At 36.2% G+C, this 18,248-nt stretch overlaps 4 protein-coding genes across 4 annotated transcripts; 2 read left to right on the top strand and 2 right to left on the bottom strand.

The window, feature by feature from the left end:
• Window positions 1–28: 28 nt before the first annotated feature.
• Window positions 29–2,919, bottom strand: MGP4 (Nucleotide-diphospho-sugar transferase family protein). Its single transcript, XM_008234733.2, has 4 exons — window positions 2,047–2,919; window positions 1,306–1,467; window positions 835–1,050; window positions 29–687 (listed from the first exon to the last, which is right to left on the bottom strand). Exons 1-4 carry the CDS (start codon window positions 2,524–2,526, stop codon window positions 478–480), a joined length of 1,068 nt encoding a protein of 355 aa, XP_008232955.1. The 5' UTR covers window positions 2,527–2,919; the 3' UTR covers window positions 29–477.
• Window positions 2,920–3,266: 347 nt separating this feature from the next.
• Window positions 3,267–6,473, bottom strand: ABIL1 (ABI-1-like 1). Its single transcript, XM_008234734.2, has 9 exons — window positions 6,120–6,473; window positions 5,298–5,380; window positions 4,942–5,092; window positions 4,755–4,854; window positions 4,575–4,667; window positions 4,360–4,444; window positions 4,174–4,226; window positions 3,949–4,055; window positions 3,267–3,860 (listed from the first exon to the last, which is right to left on the bottom strand). Exons 1-9 carry the CDS (start codon window positions 6,210–6,212, stop codon window positions 3,702–3,704), a joined length of 924 nt encoding a protein of 307 aa, XP_008232956.1. The 5' UTR covers window positions 6,213–6,473; the 3' UTR covers window positions 3,267–3,701.
• Window positions 6,474–9,527: 3,054 nt separating this feature from the next.
• LOC103332045 (DUF2358 family protein (DUF2358)) lies at window positions 9,528–11,675 on the top strand. Its single transcript, XM_008234735.2, has 2 exons — window positions 9,528–9,991; window positions 10,883–11,675. Exons 1-2 carry the CDS (start codon window positions 9,645–9,647, stop codon window positions 11,289–11,291), a joined length of 756 nt encoding a protein of 251 aa, XP_008232957.1. The 5' UTR covers window positions 9,528–9,644; the 3' UTR covers window positions 11,292–11,675.
• A 4,093-nt stretch (window positions 11,676–15,768) lies between these two features.
• Window positions 15,769–17,869, top strand: LOC103332046 (delta(8)-fatty-acid desaturase 1-like). Its single transcript, XM_008234736.3, has one exon. The coding sequence runs from the start codon at window positions 16,150–16,152 to the stop codon at window positions 17,491–17,493; it is 1,344 nt and encodes a 447-aa protein (XP_008232958.1). The 5' UTR covers window positions 15,769–16,149; the 3' UTR covers window positions 17,494–17,869.
• Window positions 17,870–18,248: the final 379 nt, after the last annotated feature.

Below are 18,248 nucleotides of genomic sequence, written 5' to 3'. Positions count from 1 at the left end.
TAACATCCCAGAAGAATAAATTCTCATCTTTATGTTTATCCACAATACTTTTATATATAGCCCTTTGAAAAATGTAATAAATATCTGGAATATTTGACAAATATTAAACTAATGGGAAGTTACACCGCAGAAAAGGTTGTGAACAAAAAAGGAATTTCAACAGAAAAAACTTAGTCAAGAATATGCGCAAAGGGGCACAAGGCATCGATTTATGTTGTAGACCTCGTTGTATAGGCTATCCCCTTCCAAACATCAACATGTGAATGAAACATCCTGCCTTATTCTTGATCCATATTCATTGCTTTGAACAAACCATCAGTACAGAACAATAGTTGGCCGATAACACCAGATTCCCTTCATAGTGAGTTACAAAAACCATCATGCAGGAAGGCCAGACAAATTGGTAGGAAGCATTTCCTGCAGGCTTCGATAGAACTGAGCTTCTATGTTAACAAATATCCATGACATCTTTCAATCTCATATTCTCCCAAGAGGGGACTCGAGGGCATGATCATCAACCAACCAGAGACCATAATCATGGAAGCGCTTTATCTTCTTCTCAAAACCCAAGATATAATTGTTGTGGATTATAACATGCATCCCTTTAGTTTCCTGCACCCAAGTCTTGTTCTTGAAGTATAACCCTCCAGTTGGGAATGCTGCCTGCGGCAGTAGGTAGAGATCCACCTGCAGAAAATTATAAACATAATCACTCCAAGGATCTAAAGAACTTGTGAAAATATGAAATAATCAACTGATTGTCGCCCATATGGGCCTAAAATTATTGTACCAGTTGTTGGGAACTATCGAGAAAAACTTTTAAAGTGAACATACCTTGTTAGCAAGTTTGTCTAGTGCCCAGTTAAAAGCAGGCTGATCATTGGCCTTCTTTGCTCTGGACCACGGTTGATCTTTCATTTCCTCAATCCACTTCTTCATAACTAATTTTGCTCCACTGGTTGGACGTAGAAAAATCATGCAGCTGCATATATAAGTGCGCCCTTTCTTCCCTGGAGGCGGCAGATCATGAGAGTGGTTCAGAGGTTTGACCTGGTCACCAAAATAGAAAATATTACTTACAAAATATAACAAAAGTGCAAATATCTCTGCAGTAATAGATATCACCACATATCCAGCTATCCACTCAACACCTAAAACACTACATCCATCAAAGAATGCACAAACAATCAAGATTGCTGAACATATCTGATGACTGATGAACATGAAATTTTAGACAACACATGTTTAGCATCTGTTTAAAATTTAACACATGTCCACAGCTAAAACCAATACAAGTGTACTTACTGCAGTCATATCATCTGTGAAGTACACATCATGTTTCCCTTCCAAATAGGGAAAAGGATCAGCCAACCAGACCATATCAACATCATTGTACATAACATTGTATCCAAGCTCCAAAATGTGCAACAGGTGGCGTGGCCTTCGGGAAGTAAAGTTGAAGAATCCCTACACTAGGAAACCAATCAAGATCACTTTTGAAAGGCAAAAATCAACAATTCATAAGGTCAAAGAGTTCCAATAATCATATACAGGTCCACAGGAGACAAAGATAAACGCCAAGAGAAGCACTGGAATTAAAAATAAAAATAAAAAATAGAAGGGTGGGGAGCAATATGCTGGAGGCAAAACCTGAGAATTAAATTATTTTTCAGTTTTAGTTGCAAGAACTTAAGCAGAAGATGTTAGGTAAGTGTGGGAAGCAAAAAGAAGATCATTGAAATTTGCACATCAAATTCCTTCCTCACTGTGCCAATGCTGTGACAGGAATAATTCATTGGCGTTTCACACCTTATATGCGGGAAATGACATTAGTGCATAAGTGCATTAGTGTTACTTGTATGAGGTCTTCCACAAGTACGATTGCTGTCGTGCTAAAAATCAACCAACCATTTTACAAGTGGAAAATACAAAGTCTACTTGTCAAGTAGTTCAATGAACCAACTTTAACAACACCATAATAATCTCAAACTTCAAAATACAACAACAAATTAAGCCAAACCCAGAAGTTAGAATCAGCAATTATACCTGAGAACCAAACTTATGGGCAGTTTGAGAATCAAGTGCAGGTGGGACAAGCACTGCGTGGCCCGGCCACCGCTCATTCACCTTATAAAGCGTAGCATAATCTTCAGCAATCACAAGCACCTTGTCCTGGTGCTTTTGCCTGGTAATGCTTATCAACCAATTGTTCAAAAAAGGCAAGTAAGGCTGGCTCACAGCACAAACAATCACAGTCCCATTTTGGGCCACGAATGAAACAGCTTGAGCCAATGTATAGTCCCGCCACTTTGAGATTGAGGGCTTGGTGACTGAGACTAGGCTCTCTCGCATGCCCACCCAGGGAAAGAAGACCCCCATGACCACCATGAGTGAGAGAAGGACTAGAAGCGTTGTGGGGCTGAAGATCGAATACGATTTTTGAGGATTTGACGATGAGCGCGGGGATATTGGGTATGGATCTGAAAGTGGGTTGTGAATTGGTCTTTGGTACAAGAACGACGACATTGTTTCAGAGATTAAAGGAGCAAAATTGAAACAAAGAAGAGCAGTATAAGTTGAGATCAAATGGTTCAATCTAATATATGGCTAAAAATCTCTGATGGGTTTCTTGGAAATTGTTGAAATTCAGAGGGAAACAACATCAAAATGGGATCATTAATGCAGAAGCTCTGTTTTATATATAAAGATGCAAACTTTCAATAGATTTTGCACTTTTGAATTGAAAATAGTGTCTTTGGGTGCGAGTTTGAAGAGGAAGGTAACTCGTATCGTAATATGAGATTATTGTTGAAAAACTGAAGATGTAAAAATTAACAAGGGTGCTGAGAGTGTTTCTCAGTCGGTGTGGGGCTTCGCAGATCACGGTTCACAGGCTAGATTAGAGGAAGGATTTTGCCTTTTGGAGTCGTTTTGGATTTACAAGTTTAACACTGGATCTGTCGGTGTTTTTTCGTCAAACGACAAGTCGTCTTATGTTAAATTCACCAAGTTAGCCAGGTAGAGTACTAGGGGAGGAGGAAGAAGCTCATACGTCATGTCGATAAATGCGAAGCAGCAGCAGGACTACTAAACCAGTTTACATTTTCCACTTTTTTTTTTCTCGCATGTGTGATTTGGGATTTGCAGATAAATATACGTATTTACATTAACGAGGAACATGTCATTTGAATTTTGGTGATAAATTTTCATCATCACCAAAAGCAAATAAAATTTACAGCCATATAGTTTTCGAGTGCTTTGGGGAGTAAGTAAAAGAAACACATAATCATTTACACATCTTTAAACAATTCGAATGAGAGAAGTGAACAATACTGCAACACATATTTACACATAGGTGTGCCCTAAAACTGGTAACGGCTGGTTGAAGACGGATCAACATGGAAATTCGGTAATGTACTAGAAACTAATGTAACCAATGATCATTCATCAGGTGCAACATTCTACAAATAGACATTCCCAGACTACTTCATTACAGGACTTACGACACAATTTGCTCATTATTAAGCAGCCAAAGTGAGAGGCTTCGAGTGGGAAAAGAATTTTGATTTCAAGCAATTGATAAACTAATGGCCAAAGGAAAAGCTCGAAATCAAAATGCAAAGGAAGGATTTACAGGCAAATTGACCCACATGACGTGAGATGTTCAGGTAGTGGCATCTTTAACTTGTTTTAATGAGGTCTCACGAGACAGACCCAGTCTTCAGCTTCATGGTTTTCTGTTTGGCAAAGAAAGCTGATAGCACACTTTTGCTGCGAACAGGGACACGCACAATCTCACGCCGGTTTGGGTTATCAAATGACCTGAATGTCGTCATTGGTCTCTGACCATCCACTGCTTCCTGCAAGGAAAAAGAACTTCACATCAGCTTTCAAATTTTCCTCATCTTTTAATACTGGGATGAGAACTTGGAGGATAGCGTAGTGTACCCTGTGTCCAGCACCCAATGTTTGCATGGCCCCACCACAAGCAGGAACTCCACTTGTTAGCTGAAGGTGAGTTGCCGAGGATTTTGTAGGATTACTCCCTTCATTTTCTACATTCATATTAGCTGAAGTATAAGGAACTATCCTTTCTCTAGTAAAACTATCTATTTACAGCTCGTTGAAACATGACAAGGTGATCTGATGACATAACTTTCCAATTCTACATACCTAAAAGATGGAAAACTCCAGAAGTGTTAGCAGAAATTTTTGTGTCTCCAGTGCTGCACAAGGGAAATGCAACAACATTTGCACTTTCTTAGAAATATCAGGAGCAAGAGATACATCAAGAGAAAACAAATTATTACTAGTCCCACTGAAACCAAATGCAAGCTTCTTATTTCAATGAGGAATTACCTAGTCATAGCCTGTGGAGTCCCCTTCAAGGTTGACTTTGTTTCTGAAGCTAAATGCCAGGAAAGAGTTTTTGATGCAGCAGCACCTAAATGTTACACATTGTGGAAACACCAGACTCATTATTTGTGCACAAGAAGAAAATGTAAAATCCAATGTTAAGCTGGCCCAGCTAAAACTGGACTTAGAAAGCAAACATCCAACAGAAAGTAACATACTTGAAGATTGAACATGCGCTCTTGCTTGATAAGGATGCTGTCTAGTATCAGTCTGTACATGTGGACTAAAATGTACCTTCTTATTGACAGAATCTAGCCAGGACAGACAAGGACATAAATGTAAAAAACTCATCTAAAAAATGGCAAGTCCAAAAATAAGTTGATAATATTTGGTCTTACTTGGTAAAACGTAGTGCTTGTGGTGTCTCGGAATAAATGACAACAGCTGCTGTTGCCTCGACCCTTCTTTATCCATGTATGTTTTGCAAGTAAGAAGTTTCTACATTAAGAAATAAAGTTTGTTAAGTTAAGCTATATCTATTTGATGCCCTTTCTATTCTAACATTAGATAAATGTGAAAACTCACCTGATTTAGGCAAGTAACTTTCAGATCCATGGTTGAGACATCTAAGGTTTGCTGGTCAAGAAGGTCAGTTAATTTGTAAGCCACAGTGCCGAGGTGATCGACAGCATTAACAAGGGCCCGCACAGCATAATCTTTCAGGTTATCCAGTACCCTAATACATAATTTTAAAATCAATTTCAGCAGCGAAAAGCATAGAACATCATGGTATAACTGAATCAGACAAGCCATGGTTAAAGCATCCAGATATGTGGGACATGTTAGAGCATCATGTTTCTTCTCACAACTTGATCAATGAAACTAAATCTCTTTATATGCATAAAAAAAGAACCATAACTTGTGAAAACAAAGATCCTTACATTTGCTTCTGCTCACTATGAAGATAAGACTTTTCACAATATTCTGCAGCAGAATAAAGCTGAGGCCTTAAGTTCTTGAGTTCCTGAAATAAACCTACTATGAGGAGATATATACCCAAAAAAAACATAGCATTGAAGGATCCAACCATTATAAAAATGAAACATTTTCCTCTTCAAACAGCATAACCACATCAATTCAATGGATGTTATTAAGAGAGACACTAGGAACAACAAAAGCTTCAAGGTACACCTATTGCACCAAATAACCCAATACAGCTATGTAGTGGCAATTTAGAAAATTCAAAAAAACACACGATATATTTTAAGAAAGAAACATTATGATTTCAGTCATTCAGCAATCTTCATTCAATTTCTAACATACCAAAACCTAATGCCAAGTTAATGCAAATGATTTCAATCATTACCAATATATAAAATTATAAAATAAAAATAAAAGGAAAAATAATTGCCAATAGAACAGTAGATACCATAAAGAACCTCAACTGTCTTACCAAGCACAATGCATTGACATAATTATTCTAGGTAACACAAAAACATCAATAGATTCAAGCTAAACCTGTTTAAACCAACGCTCGGTGTAAATTACGCAGACAGACAGTAAGAAGTTTTTGGATCTCAAACTCTCATTAAGCAAGACACCAATAGCCCCACAAATTGAAGGATCCTAGCAGAGCTCAACTAAGAACAAAAACACTGAGTAGCGAAATTCAATCAAGCAATCCATAAATGCACCGCGCACCACAAACAAACCAATCAACCAAAAATGAATGATTTCAGATCTACAAGTGCGAGAATAAAAACCTGTAAGGCCTTGACGAAGCTCTTGCTACGCTCCATGGAGACCTCGTCGAAGGTCATCGCGGGGTTGAACGGCCCGGACTGCTCCAACTCCATTTCTAACCAGACCAATTCCAACGATCAATTACTACAAATTTGTACAAAGACAATACAATTAAATATGTAATTACAGCTGCGGTTAGATTTGGGGGGTTAGGTTTTGGTGAGAGTGGGAGAGAGAGTGTGGTGGAAGCAACAACGAGAGGTGGGTTTTTTAATTTTTTAATTTTTGGAGTTAAATGCAAGTGAAAATGACAGAGTATTTATTGCGAGGCGCGACCGGTGGCGCACATGTACTGGAGTAGTTGATGGATCATGGATGGATGGCGGTTCGGAAAATTTAATTAACGGCAAGGATTTTGTCGCTTTCAGAGGTGGGTTGTTCGCTATGAGCCTGATATTTTTTCTTTCTTTTTTTCTTCTATTTATCTATACATCTTCTATATATAAAACAAAATACAGAAAATAGTGAAACATTCAAAATACCAAAAAATATCATTGGTTAATTCAAACATTAAAAATTGAAATTATTAATCTTCTTCTAAAAATAAAATAAAAATAAAAAATAAAATCAATTGGCACATGCGTGAACATGTGCCAAGAGGCTAGTGGCTAATAAACATCAACGAAATCAAAAGGTATTAGGACCACTTCATTGATTTTTAGTAGTAAATTTCGAGTAAGAACAATATATTTAAAAATGTTAAATAATTCATTATGCTTTATTAATAATTAGGGATAAGAGGAATGTTCCCACGCTCGTGTGATCACATGCATCAATAGTGTATATGAACCATGTAATCCATTTTATATATAGTGTAAAATGTAGAGAATGATAAAACAATCAAAATGTCAAAAATTACATTTGGTTCATTATTACACATTGAAACTTATCATTTAATAATGATAATATAGTAAATTAACATGTTTTCATATTTAAATTTTTTAAAAATAAAAACCAAAATAAGAATATGAAGTGAAGTCCTATTTTCACGAAACACAATTTTTTTATTTTTTTATTTTTTTTTTGGGATTCTCTTTCTTATACAAATGCAATTTTGGTTCATGATATCATGTTGTGCAGATTTCACAACGTTGACAAAAGATAGCACTTGATGGAGGATCTAGCCAACATAAAACGTCATCATGATAGCAATCATGGTTTGCACTCACTCAGCCACCATCATATAGCAATGATCGAAATAATCGAGATCCTAGGCACAACTAAAGAGAACTTTCCGTCCAAATTTGTTGCTTAATGATGCCCTGAATGTTCCCTCCAACATCAAACACCAATGCATGCAAGGTTTGCATGATTGCATCCCGATGAACAGTATATAAGCAAAAACTCTTATGGACGACTAATCTTAACACAATTCTGTTGCATAATATACTCCGTTATAAAACAAATCAAGGCATAAAACAAAACAAGGCCAGCCTCAACTAAACAAATGGTAAAAGGCAGCTGGCTCTTCTTCTAGAGAGCCAATATTACTTTGAGAATAAATTAAAGTCATGGGGTGGCATGTTAGAAAAAGCCATAATCCAGCTCATGGGGATGTCTCTCTTAAGCTCCTGCCCACATTCTTTCAAGTTATCACAGGTTCACATTAGAGCATGCAAAATTTTGGGGGTCAACCTTATAAAATTTACCTAATTTTCTCATGTCACACTTTCGCACCCACTGCCATGTGATATGAACATGTTTTAACTTATATATAGAGCCCATCCAAGACTTTGAACCCACCCAAGGAATGTATGTCTCTTCTAGAAGTTTGTATAGCATATGAATTTCAGCATGGACTCATGGTTAAGATATAAACAAACATGCAAGGGATTTTTAATTGAAGTGGTTAAGAATGTTAATCTCTGCATCTAAGATTCTAGGTTCATTTCTCCTTCCTCTAATATCACTTATATTGAAAGAAATAAACAACTAGTAAGTCAAATCCCATTGGGTCGTCTTTACCAACATTTTAGTTATGCTTTTTATTTTAAGCTGTTTAGTCTATCCACATACCGAGTTTAGTTCAAACAAAAGGTAATATTGGATTAAATATGATCGGTCGGCCTGGTTCAGTCATTTTTGGCTTTTTGGGGTAGGCATGCCTACTTCTATAGAATATGTGAGTTTTTTTAACACACAAAAAATAAAATTAGAATAAAATTAGTGAATTTGAGTCTGAAAATTTTATCACATTAAAACGAGTCACTAGACATTTGGATATTTCCCAAAAATAAAATAGGTTCTTACAAATAAACTCATATTAACATGACATATTATACAAAAATTCATATAAAACATATTTGGAGAGGAAAACCCAAAACTAGCACTTGTCATTTTCTAATTGGTTCTTATAAAATTTTAACACACTAAGAATTAATTAGAAAATGACAAGTTGCTAGTTTTTGAGTTTTCTCTTCAAATAGGCTATATAAATGGTATGTATAATATGTCATGTTAGAATGAGTCTATTTGTGAAAAACCCAAAATGAAAAGTAAAGTTGTCTTCAAAATAAGATGTAGCATAACAAGAAAACCCTAGTCGCTAAGAGAGAGAGAGAAGGGGAAAAAAAAACGTTTCAGATATATGGGTTTTCCCCCATATCCATCTGATCTTCATTGTTCTTCTGTTTTTGGTTGACCTATGTTGATCTACTCTTCTTTTGGCAGATCTGTTGTCTCGGATATGTGTTGCCTTTGGTTGTACTCATTTTGCAACGCAGCTCTTTGAGGCGTTGCGGCTTGGTCATGGTAGATCAACTTCTTATTAGTATGTTGAGGCCCAGGAGTAATTAGGTGGCGCTCTCTATGTCATACCCCTAAGGAAGATTATCGGATGTTGGTTTTCCTTTTGTCAACATTGTTTTAGTTTTTTATTATTATTTTGGTTTAGTTTGTTCAATAAAGTCCAAAAACTCTACGAGTTATCTGTTTTTTCTTTCTCATGATTCCAAAAACTTAGTTGAGTTTGTTGGGTGTTCTTAGTCTCTTTAAGAGAGTCATGCTGTTAGTTTTTGTCTTTGATGTCATTAGACTAGATTCGGGGAAAAATTATGACGGTTAAAAGGGATTTTAGAAAAATTATTTTCAAATGTGATTCTTTCCAAATTGTGCTCAAGTCACACTAAGAAATTTTTACCCATGGTTGCCATATCGACAAGATCACGAGTTCGAGTATGTGTGAGTTTGATATATTATCGCCTTTCAATAAGAAAGATACTGAGAAAATAAAAATAAAATAAAAATTGTAGCACAGCTGCATAACACGTGTGTACCAACGACCACTCACATATTTTAGTCATTTTAATTAACCGATAATTCCAATTTATCCAAAACAAAACTTAATATTATCCAAACAGATTTTCCGTTTTCTCTTCAGCCAATAAAATCCCTAATGTTACAAACTCTCTCGTCCACTTTCTCGAGAAAATGGCATTTTCTTGCCTTCTTTAATCCTTGAAGTCACTTTGTGCTGAAATTTTCCAATGGTGATTCTCATTCCTTCACCAGAAATATCCAGAGTCCTTTGTCACCCTAACCCTAGCCTTAAAAGGTTTAAAATCTTGACGAACAATGAGAAATTTGGGGTTAAGTCTAGGGCGACGGTCAGGGTTTGCTCCAGAGTTAAAGATTGTACGGTGAAGATGTCGGAATTGGATCAGAATGTGAGGTTGTATGGCCAGTTCTCAGCACCAGTGAAGCGAGGTTCGAAGCCGAGCAAAGAAGAGGAAGAGAAGCAGAATTACTATGTGAATATGGGCTATGCGATTCGGACTGTGAGAGAGGAGTTTCCCGAGCTCTTTTACAGAGAGCCTAGCTTCGATATTTACAGGTTTGCTTTTTGTTATTGCATTTACTCTTTGTTTGGTTGCTGAGAAATGTAGGGTAAGAAAGAAAGCTGTTGTTTGTTGTTTTGTTGTATGTTTTAATTGAGAAATTTCTCAATTAAGCAATCTATGAGTTTCAATTTTATTGCTTTTGCAGTACCTTCTGTTTGGTTGCCTAGGAAAAGTTGAGAAAAATAAAAAACTTTGAGTGCTTTCTGTAGTTTGTGACATGAGAATAAGAAAATTTAAGTTGCAATCGAAATGTTACTCCAACTGAGGCTCAAGTCTTTTTGAAGAATTCAACATGATGGTATGTGTTCATGGTTATAGTTCAATTCTATTGCTTAGATTGACTGTGGTAGTTTGTATATTGGTAGTTGATTTCATTTACCCTTTATAACTTTAGGTTGTAATATCATTGGTTACCCCTATATATGTTGTTAACTTAGGAATTTTGACCCTGTATGTCTGACGAAATTTGGTCTCCGGAAGGAGCTCATGTATGCCTTAGTTGGGTTTGGCTACAATATTGTCAGTATATTAGGGGTTGGCTTCATTGATGTTTATTTAATTATTTATTTCTGTCAGAGGATGCCTCCATAGTGATGTATATGTAAATTGAAACAAGATGTTGGAATCTAAGTTATGTGTTGTGCATATGCTTTAGATTGCCAGTACTTTTTGATGGCTGTAGAGTAATCTATGTGCATAAATATGCAGCACGAATGTGGTATTTGGTTGCCTTGTACTTTTAATGCATGTACTGCCTTCCCATTTCTTTTAGCTCTTTTGCAAACATGAGTGATGTTCGTAATGTTGTTCCCCATAAAAGCTTCTGTATATCACGTGGGATTTTGTTGTAGAGTATGCTAATATTTGCTCTGTATTATGTATAGGGATGATATCACATTTAAAGATCCGATCAATACGTTTATGGGCATTGAGAATTACAAGTCTATATTTTGGGCACTGCGTTTCCATGGAAAGATGTTTTTCAAGGCCTTGTGGGTTGATGTCATTAGCGTATGGCAGCCCATGGACAATGTAATAATGGTTCGCTGGACTGTCCATGGCATTCCACGAGTCCCTTGGGATAGTCGTGGTCGATTTGATGGAACCTCTGAGTACAAACTTGACAAGAAAGGGAAGATCTTTGAGCATCGCGTTGATAACATTGCTCTCAATTCTCCTCCTAAGTTTCAAGTTCTGGCTGTAGCGGATATAATACAATCTCTTGGCTGCCCCTCAACCCCAAGGCCAACCTATTTTGAAACTTCATCTTCATCCTCAAAGAGGACATGGTGATGTCAAAATTTTGGCGTATGCTGCGCTATAGTTGAGAGTACATATTGAGCAAGAGCTTGGCATCTTCTTCTTCAATGACGAAAAAGTTGGTTCGGATTGCAACATGTTGCCCAAATTGACAAAGGTACTACCAGACTTCAGGTCAGTAACTAGCTCTAGCAACTATAGGTTGTACTAATCAGTAAAAGCTATGAAGATTCTGAGTTCAACTGAACTATTGTACAACCCTTGTATACTTTGTATAGTGTGAGATGACTACAAGCTCCCCAATAATGTATCTTATTGTAGTATCATATTATAGAAAACTGAGCACCAGTGGCGACTGCCATGAGCCCATGACACTTTTTTGGATATTTTGACTATAGAAGCTGCTGTTTGAAGAAAGGTTTATTTAGTGCTCTCTTTTTTAAAATGAAGAAAAGTTTAGGGGGAGGGGGCTACCCCATCCCAGGACCAGGTATACTAAGCCCTCTTCTGGGGGTGCTATAGTTTTGTCGAAATACTCTGGTTTGGAACCAGGATGGGTTCTTTCTTTCTCCAATCCACATGAAAATTAGATGTGTCATCAATGTTGATAAAGTAGTGTATGGTTTGTGAAAATGAATTCACGTGATTATTATTATTATTTTTTTTTTTGTAACATTAAAAGGAAGCTTAGTGAACCAAATATGCGGCTGAGCATACTTATGTCCAACATTTGCCAAAGCATCTGGCACCAAATTTGCTTCACGAAAGATATGCCGAAAACTGATAGCTTGAACTTGTTGAGCCAACGAATTTACATGAAAGATAGAACCTTTTCACCTAAAATAAAAATAAAATTGTTGACATTGGAACATGCTTGGACTCCTCCAGGTAGCATCTGCTTGCCAAAAAAAAAAAGGGTAAAAAACTGGCGATTGTCGGTCAGGAAAAACTCTGTTTTTTTTTGTAACAATCAGGAAAAACTTCGCGATTTATCTGGTGGGTATCGAAACTCATGGACGTGGTTATCAACACGTCTATGATGGGCCTGGCAATTAATCCTATCCTACTATGGAATGCCGGGAAAAATTAGCATTGGGACAAAGGCGGAACCACACTAAGAGCTAAGCACACAGAAATAGTAGTTTCAAAAGTTGCTTCCAAGTGTATTCAAGGGCGGATCACACTAGGGGCTGCAGCCCAGCCCAGTGAGTTTTTTTGGGGAAAAAAATATAAAACATATATATTTAATTTGATTTCAATATTACTCCAATATATATTAACTTAAAGTCCAAAAAAGTTTAATTCTTTATAAATTTAGTTGAAGGACAGCAATAAAAGTACACATTAAAATAGGTTCACTTTCAATTGTGTTGTTGAACGTATTTTTTTTTTGATCATATGTGTTTTTCAATTGCATTTAATATGTATTTTTATTTTGATCATATGTGTTTACTACTATGGTGCTAAATCCTATTTAGTTTATGTTAAAGTTTATTGAAAATCAGTTAATGGAGCTATGAACTAACGCAGTTTATATGATTTAATGTTTACTTTTGTTTCTATAAAGATTATAGAAACTTTAAGTACCAAAAAAATAATAATAATTAAATTTTAAACTAATAACTTTAGTTAACCTACCCATTGTAAAATTCCTAGTTTCTGTCCTTGAGTGTATTATAAAAAATAAGAATTGAGAGATGTGTGTTGAAATGGAAAACAAAAATAATCTAATAAATGAAGAGTCAAAAACTCCTCAAAACAATGCAAGACCCTAAAAGCATGATGCAGGTATCTAAAGTGCACGGTTGTTAAGGTAGGTCTGATGCGACAAAAAAGCTAATTGGTATGGAATTTTTAATGAAATGTACCCAAGATGGGAAATTCACTATTATAGCAAATATTGGAGCCTCAAATTATAAAAACCATTTAAAATAAATTTTAAAAACATACGTAAAGTCTATTTACAATTAAATAAAAAGGTTTTTAACTTCTTATAAATTACAAAATTGCCATAAATTTCTTAAAACAAACCCAATTCCAAAACCTCATTAAAAAAAATCTAAAACACTCAATAGGGCATCAAAGAAATTTAATAATCAAAATAAAAATTAATAGGGTCATCTGTCATTTTTTGAGTTTGTTTATAAAAATTAAATGGTGTAAGATTTATCTATATTATTAGTGCTAATGATAAATATATGACTAAATATTTCATAAAGAATCTATAATCATCCATACAGGCGCGAGCAATTAACTTATTTATTGTAAAATCGTTTTTATGAAAGAAAATGCAAACCTCACGTTAACTTATTTCCTTGTCCATCCTTGTCATCCTTGTCATTTCGGATGATGGATTAACCATATGTTTAGACTAACGATATGTAGCTTCCACTTAAAATAAAAAACAAATATGTAGCTTTCATGGACTCTGTCCACTTATAATCCTATTAGCTGCCCATTTGCCAAACATGGCATTGGTTTACTTTGTTGTTAAGGTGACTTGCCAAACATGGTTTTCCCCTATTTAAAGTGTAGTTTTATATTTTAAAAAAACGTATGGTTTGGAATATTGTGCATTTGCTTTCAGATTACTATATATATATATATATATATATATATGTTACTATATTCGGCAAGAAATTGCCATGAAGTTTCCAAATACGAAGGTAACACATGCAAGCTGCCACGTTTTTGTACAATAACTATAAAGTATGTATAAGGAGATTTCTTCATAAATTTGTTTGTATCTAGAAATGAGAGTTTTTTATTTTATTTTTTAAGCGACATTGAAGAAGGGGGAAAATCAAACCCAATACCTTGAGTGTGTTTGTAAATACTTTCAATCACTTGAGCAATAAACCCCTTACATAAAAAAGACATTGTTAACTCGTCCGCGCATCTATTACGAATTAATGATTAACAAAAATTGAAGAAAAAACAACACATAAAACCAAATCAAATTAAACCAATTCAAATTATGATTTTAAAAATCCAACTTAATTAGATTGGATATTGATTTTTAGAGTGTTGAAAATCGATTAAAGCCGAACCAATTCAATCAACGCTAGCTTGTCATGTTTGTTACGCTAAGTTACAATAACGTTGTTTTTCATCTCAATCTCTACATTTGTGTTGTAATGGTTGGTGAATGGATATGTTTGATGTCTTTTAATTGTTAGCTACGTTGCAAGAATTTTATATAAAGCTTACATTACTTGAACTCGATGGAAATAAAATTGTAATATTGCTTCCAAAGAAGAAGTGTGAACTTCATTGTATAGTTTTAAATTTATTTTACAGATTTTTTTTTTTTGGGTTGAAATGAATCGATCTAATTTAAGTACCCGTTTGACATTTTTTATTTGAGGTGATAAGTGATTTTTAAACATTTTTAGGAAGCCCAATTGGTAAACTATGAGAAAATCACTTATTGTTAAAAATTGTTGTGAGAGAAAGCTATAAGGAAAAATACATAATAAGGTGCTTTCATATTATCAATTTTGAAAAGGCTCTGGATTTAATGATTATGAGGGAATCAGTATCAACAACATTTTTAACAAAAAGTTTACCAAACTCCAAACCTTTCTTTCACAAAGAATCTGACAACGATTATTTTCACAATACAGTAATGCCAAATTGGCCTTAAATATAGATTGGATTATACTTAATTAGATCCGATTAGATTTCAATATACAAATTTATCGCTTGTGTCGACGGACAGAAAAACAGATAAAGACATCCTAATAAATATCCTGAATATTTTAACACTGAACGTACATTTTTCAATGTCCTGAATATAAAAATTGTACTAATTTGAACACTGAAGACTTTGGGAAAAATAATTATTTTTCACTTTGGTGGCACATCATTATGCCTCCGCTAAGCATTAGGTGCCGACACAAAAATATCTTCAACTTGAACCACCAAAAGTGTACTATTCTCTAACAAATTATATTTTAGTAGGAATATAATCCTAAAGTATATTCGCATTTCCAAAATCCTCTCAAACTGTAAAGAAACCAAAACTCTATAGAAAAAAATAAAAAAAATAAATAAATCCTAGAAATAATTGGTCCTATTTTTCCAACAACAAAAAAAAGCTTTTATTTGCAAGTTGCTTCACTGGTGCTGCGTGCAAGAAAGACGTGGTGCGCTCTGTGCCCTTACCTAAGTCCTCGGCTATGCTCAAAACAAGACAACGTCTCGTTATCTTCTCCCGCTACGCGTAAACATGTGAGCCGCGAGCCTCGGCGCCCATTCCAAACCAAACCATCACACCCACAAAACTCTAAAATTAAAGCAACCAAAAAACAAAACGCGCAAACGTTAATAAACCGAAGGCTCAGAATTGATTTAAGGAAGGAGAGGCTCTGCTGCACAGCTGAAATCACGTGTCCATCACGTGCACTAGGGTTTTTGTAAATTTAGAGGATTTGGTTATAAATGTGGGGTCGTGTGCCGACGTGTCCGTAGCTTATTAAACTTTCTGATATGGTATGGACGTTGGACCGCATGCCTCGCTGGACAGAACAAAACTCCACCTCTCAAACCTCTCAACCTCTCCTAGTTCCATATAAAATCTCATAGGAACAATCATGGTAGAAAAAGAATAACACTGGGGGAAAAAAGTCAGAAAATAGAGAGAAAGAGAGAGAGATTGAGATAGAGCTAGAGTTTGAAACAGATCCAAAAAGCCAAATCAAATCTGAGGATATCCCATGTTTAACAGGGTTGTTTTTTTTCTTTAAAAGAAAAACAAACCCCATGAGCAAAGGGATATCTCAGTTTGATTTGTGAGAGTTTTTGTTTTTTTGTCATTGATCATTCTCTCTTGTGAATCTTTTGTTCTTGTTATTCTCGTTGTTGTTGTTGTTGTTGGGTTTGGTCTGCAATGGAGGGAGAGAGGAAGTACATTACGTGTGAGGAGCTGAAGGAGCACAACAAGCCAGGGGACTTGTGGATCTCTATCCAGGGTAAGGTTTACAATGTCTCTGATTGGGCCAAGGACCACCCTGGTGGGGATACAATTCTCTTCAATTTGGCTGGCCAAGATGTCACTGATGCATTCATAGCATACCATCCTGGCACTGCATGGCAGTACCTGGACAAATTATTCACTGGGTTTTATCTAAAAGATTTCAAGGTCTCTGAGGTGTCCAAGGACTATAGGAGGATGGCCTCTGAGTTTTCCAGACTGGGTTTGTTTGAAAAGAAAGGGCATGGTGCTATGTACTCTATTCTGATCATTACAACCCTGCTTCACCTTGTTGTGTATGGTGTGTTGAAATCTGAGAGTGTTTTGGTCCATTTGGTTTGTGGTATGATGTTGGGAGCGCTCTGGATTGAGGGTGCTTATATTGGTCATGATGCTGGCCATTACCAGATCATGTCAAGCAGAAAGTGCAACGACATTGCTCAGATTCTGGCTGGGAATTGCCTTACTGGGATCAGCATTGCTTGGTGGAAATGGACTCACAATGCTCACCACATTGCCTGCAACAGCCTTGATTATGATCCTGATCTCCAGCATATTCCAGTCTTTGCAGTGTCCACAAAATTCTTTAATTCAATCACATCAATCTTTTATGGTAGGGAGTTGAAGTTTGATCCTGTGGCTAGATTTTTAATCAGCTACCAGCATTTTACATATTACCCAGTCATGGTGGTTGGAAGGGTTAACTTGTTCATACAAACATTCTTGTTATTGTTCTCAAGGGGTAATGTCCCAAACAGAGCTTTGAACATAATGGGGATCCTTGTTTTCTGGACTTGGTTTCCTCTTCTTGTTTCATGCCTGCCCACTTGGAATGAGAGGGTGATGTTTGTGGTGGCCAGCTTTACAGTGACAGCACTTCAGCACATCCAATTCACCTTGAACCATTTCTCAGGAGATACATATCTTGGACCACCCACATCAAATGATTGGTTTGAGAAGCAAGCAGCGGGGACTTTGGATATTTCTTGCTCAACTTGGATGGATTGGTTCTTTGGTGGCCTGCAATTTCAGCTTGAGCACCATTTGTTTCCCAGGTTGCCTCGTTGCCAGCTGAGGACGATTTCTCCTACTGTTAAAGAACTATGCAAGAAGCACAATTTGCCTTACAGGAGCTTGTCCTTCTGGGAGGCCAATAAGTCCACCATTAGGACTCTAAGGACTGCTGCCCTGCAGGCCAGGGACCTATCCAATCCTGTCCCAAAGAACTTAGTCTGGGAAGCTCTGAATACCCATGGCTGAGATTTCCTGTGGCTTGTCAAATATATTAACTGCCCCACCCACCCACAGTCATTGCCTTTCTCTTATTATACAATACAACTTTGGGGGATCTAGGATGAAGATGATTAATCTATCAGCTGGGTTTTGTCAATTGAGATTTCTTATCTTTTTTCCTTTGGCATTTCTCTTCTGGAATATATGATTTCTGTATGTTTTCTGTGTCTAAACTTGCAGTATAACAAAGGTATTAACTTTTGGTTGATTTGCAGTTTTATGTTTTTTATTTTAATACAGATTATATAGAGATGTGTCTCCATGCAACTCTGTGTTTGTTGATTTGGTAGGCCTTTTGTAATATTACAGATACTAGTTTGATGAAAGGCAAATTCATTCCCAATTTTGTTATGTGTTTTCTTGTCCAATTCTTTTCCTTTCACTAGCATATATGGCTACTGAATGTTCATATCTCCAGTCAACCATAAACAGTATGAACAGAGGCAAAAGGACAACAAAAAGAAATTTGGGATAAGTGAATTAGTCAATGTGTGATGAGATAACTGTTTGTTATTCTCAGCCAATCACTCCATGTTACGCGTTATAATTTTTCCAGATGGTATGGTATAACATTCCGTTTGATATAAGTTTTTCCGCCCCCTCAAGCTCTCTCAGAGTGCATACCATCTCCCCACCCCAGATGCGACACCTCGGGTCCCTCCAAAATAATGTAAGCAAAGACAAATGTACTATGAATTTTGGTGCAGGCATTGCCTCAGCAG

This window comes from Prunus mume, linkage group LG5 (genome assembly GCF_029339155.1).
Source record: "Prunus mume cultivar Tortuosa linkage group LG5, ASM2933915v1, whole genome shotgun sequence".
NCBI lineage: Eukaryota > Viridiplantae > Streptophyta > Magnoliopsida > Rosales > Rosaceae > Prunus > Prunus mume.
This window is presented reverse-complemented; position numbering and strand designations above follow the sequence as displayed.

Bases quoted from the DNA above. Each gene is read 5' to 3' on its own strand.
- LOC103332046 (XM_008234736.3), top strand. From the start codon at position 16,150: ATGGAGGGAGAGAGGAAGTACATTACGTGTGAGGAGCTGAAGGAGCAC.
- MGP4 (XM_008234733.2), bottom strand. From the start codon at position 2,526: ATGTCGTCGTTCTTGTACCAAAGACCAATTCACAACCCACTTTCAGAT. The intron at 1,051-1,305 runs GTAAGTACACTT...TTTGGTGACCAG, and splicing joins TCACAGATGATATGACTGCA to GTCAAACCTCTGAACCACTC. The intron at 688-834 runs GTATGTTCACTT...AATTTTCTGCAG, and splicing joins TAGACAAACTTGCTAACAAG to GTGGATCTCTACCTACTGCC.
- LOC103332045 (XM_008234735.2), top strand. From the start codon at position 9,645: ATGGTGATTCTCATTCCTTCACCAGAAATATCCAGAGTCCTTTGTCAC. The intron at 9,992-10,882 runs GTTTGCTTTTTG...TATTATGTATAG, and splicing joins CCTAGCTTCGATATTTACAG to GGATGATATCACATTTAAAG.
- ABIL1 (XM_008234734.2), bottom strand. From the start codon at position 6,212: ATGGAGTTGGAGCAGTCCGGGCCGTTCAACCCCGCGATGACCTTCGAC. The intron at 4,668-4,754 runs GTAAGACCAAAT...TGTCCTGGCTAG, and splicing joins CAAGCACTACGTTTTACCAA to ATTCTGTCAATAAGAAGGTA. The intron at 4,227-4,359 runs GTAATTCCTCAT...TCCCTTGTGCAG, and splicing joins ACTCCACAGGCTATGACTAG to CACTGGAGACACAAAAATTT.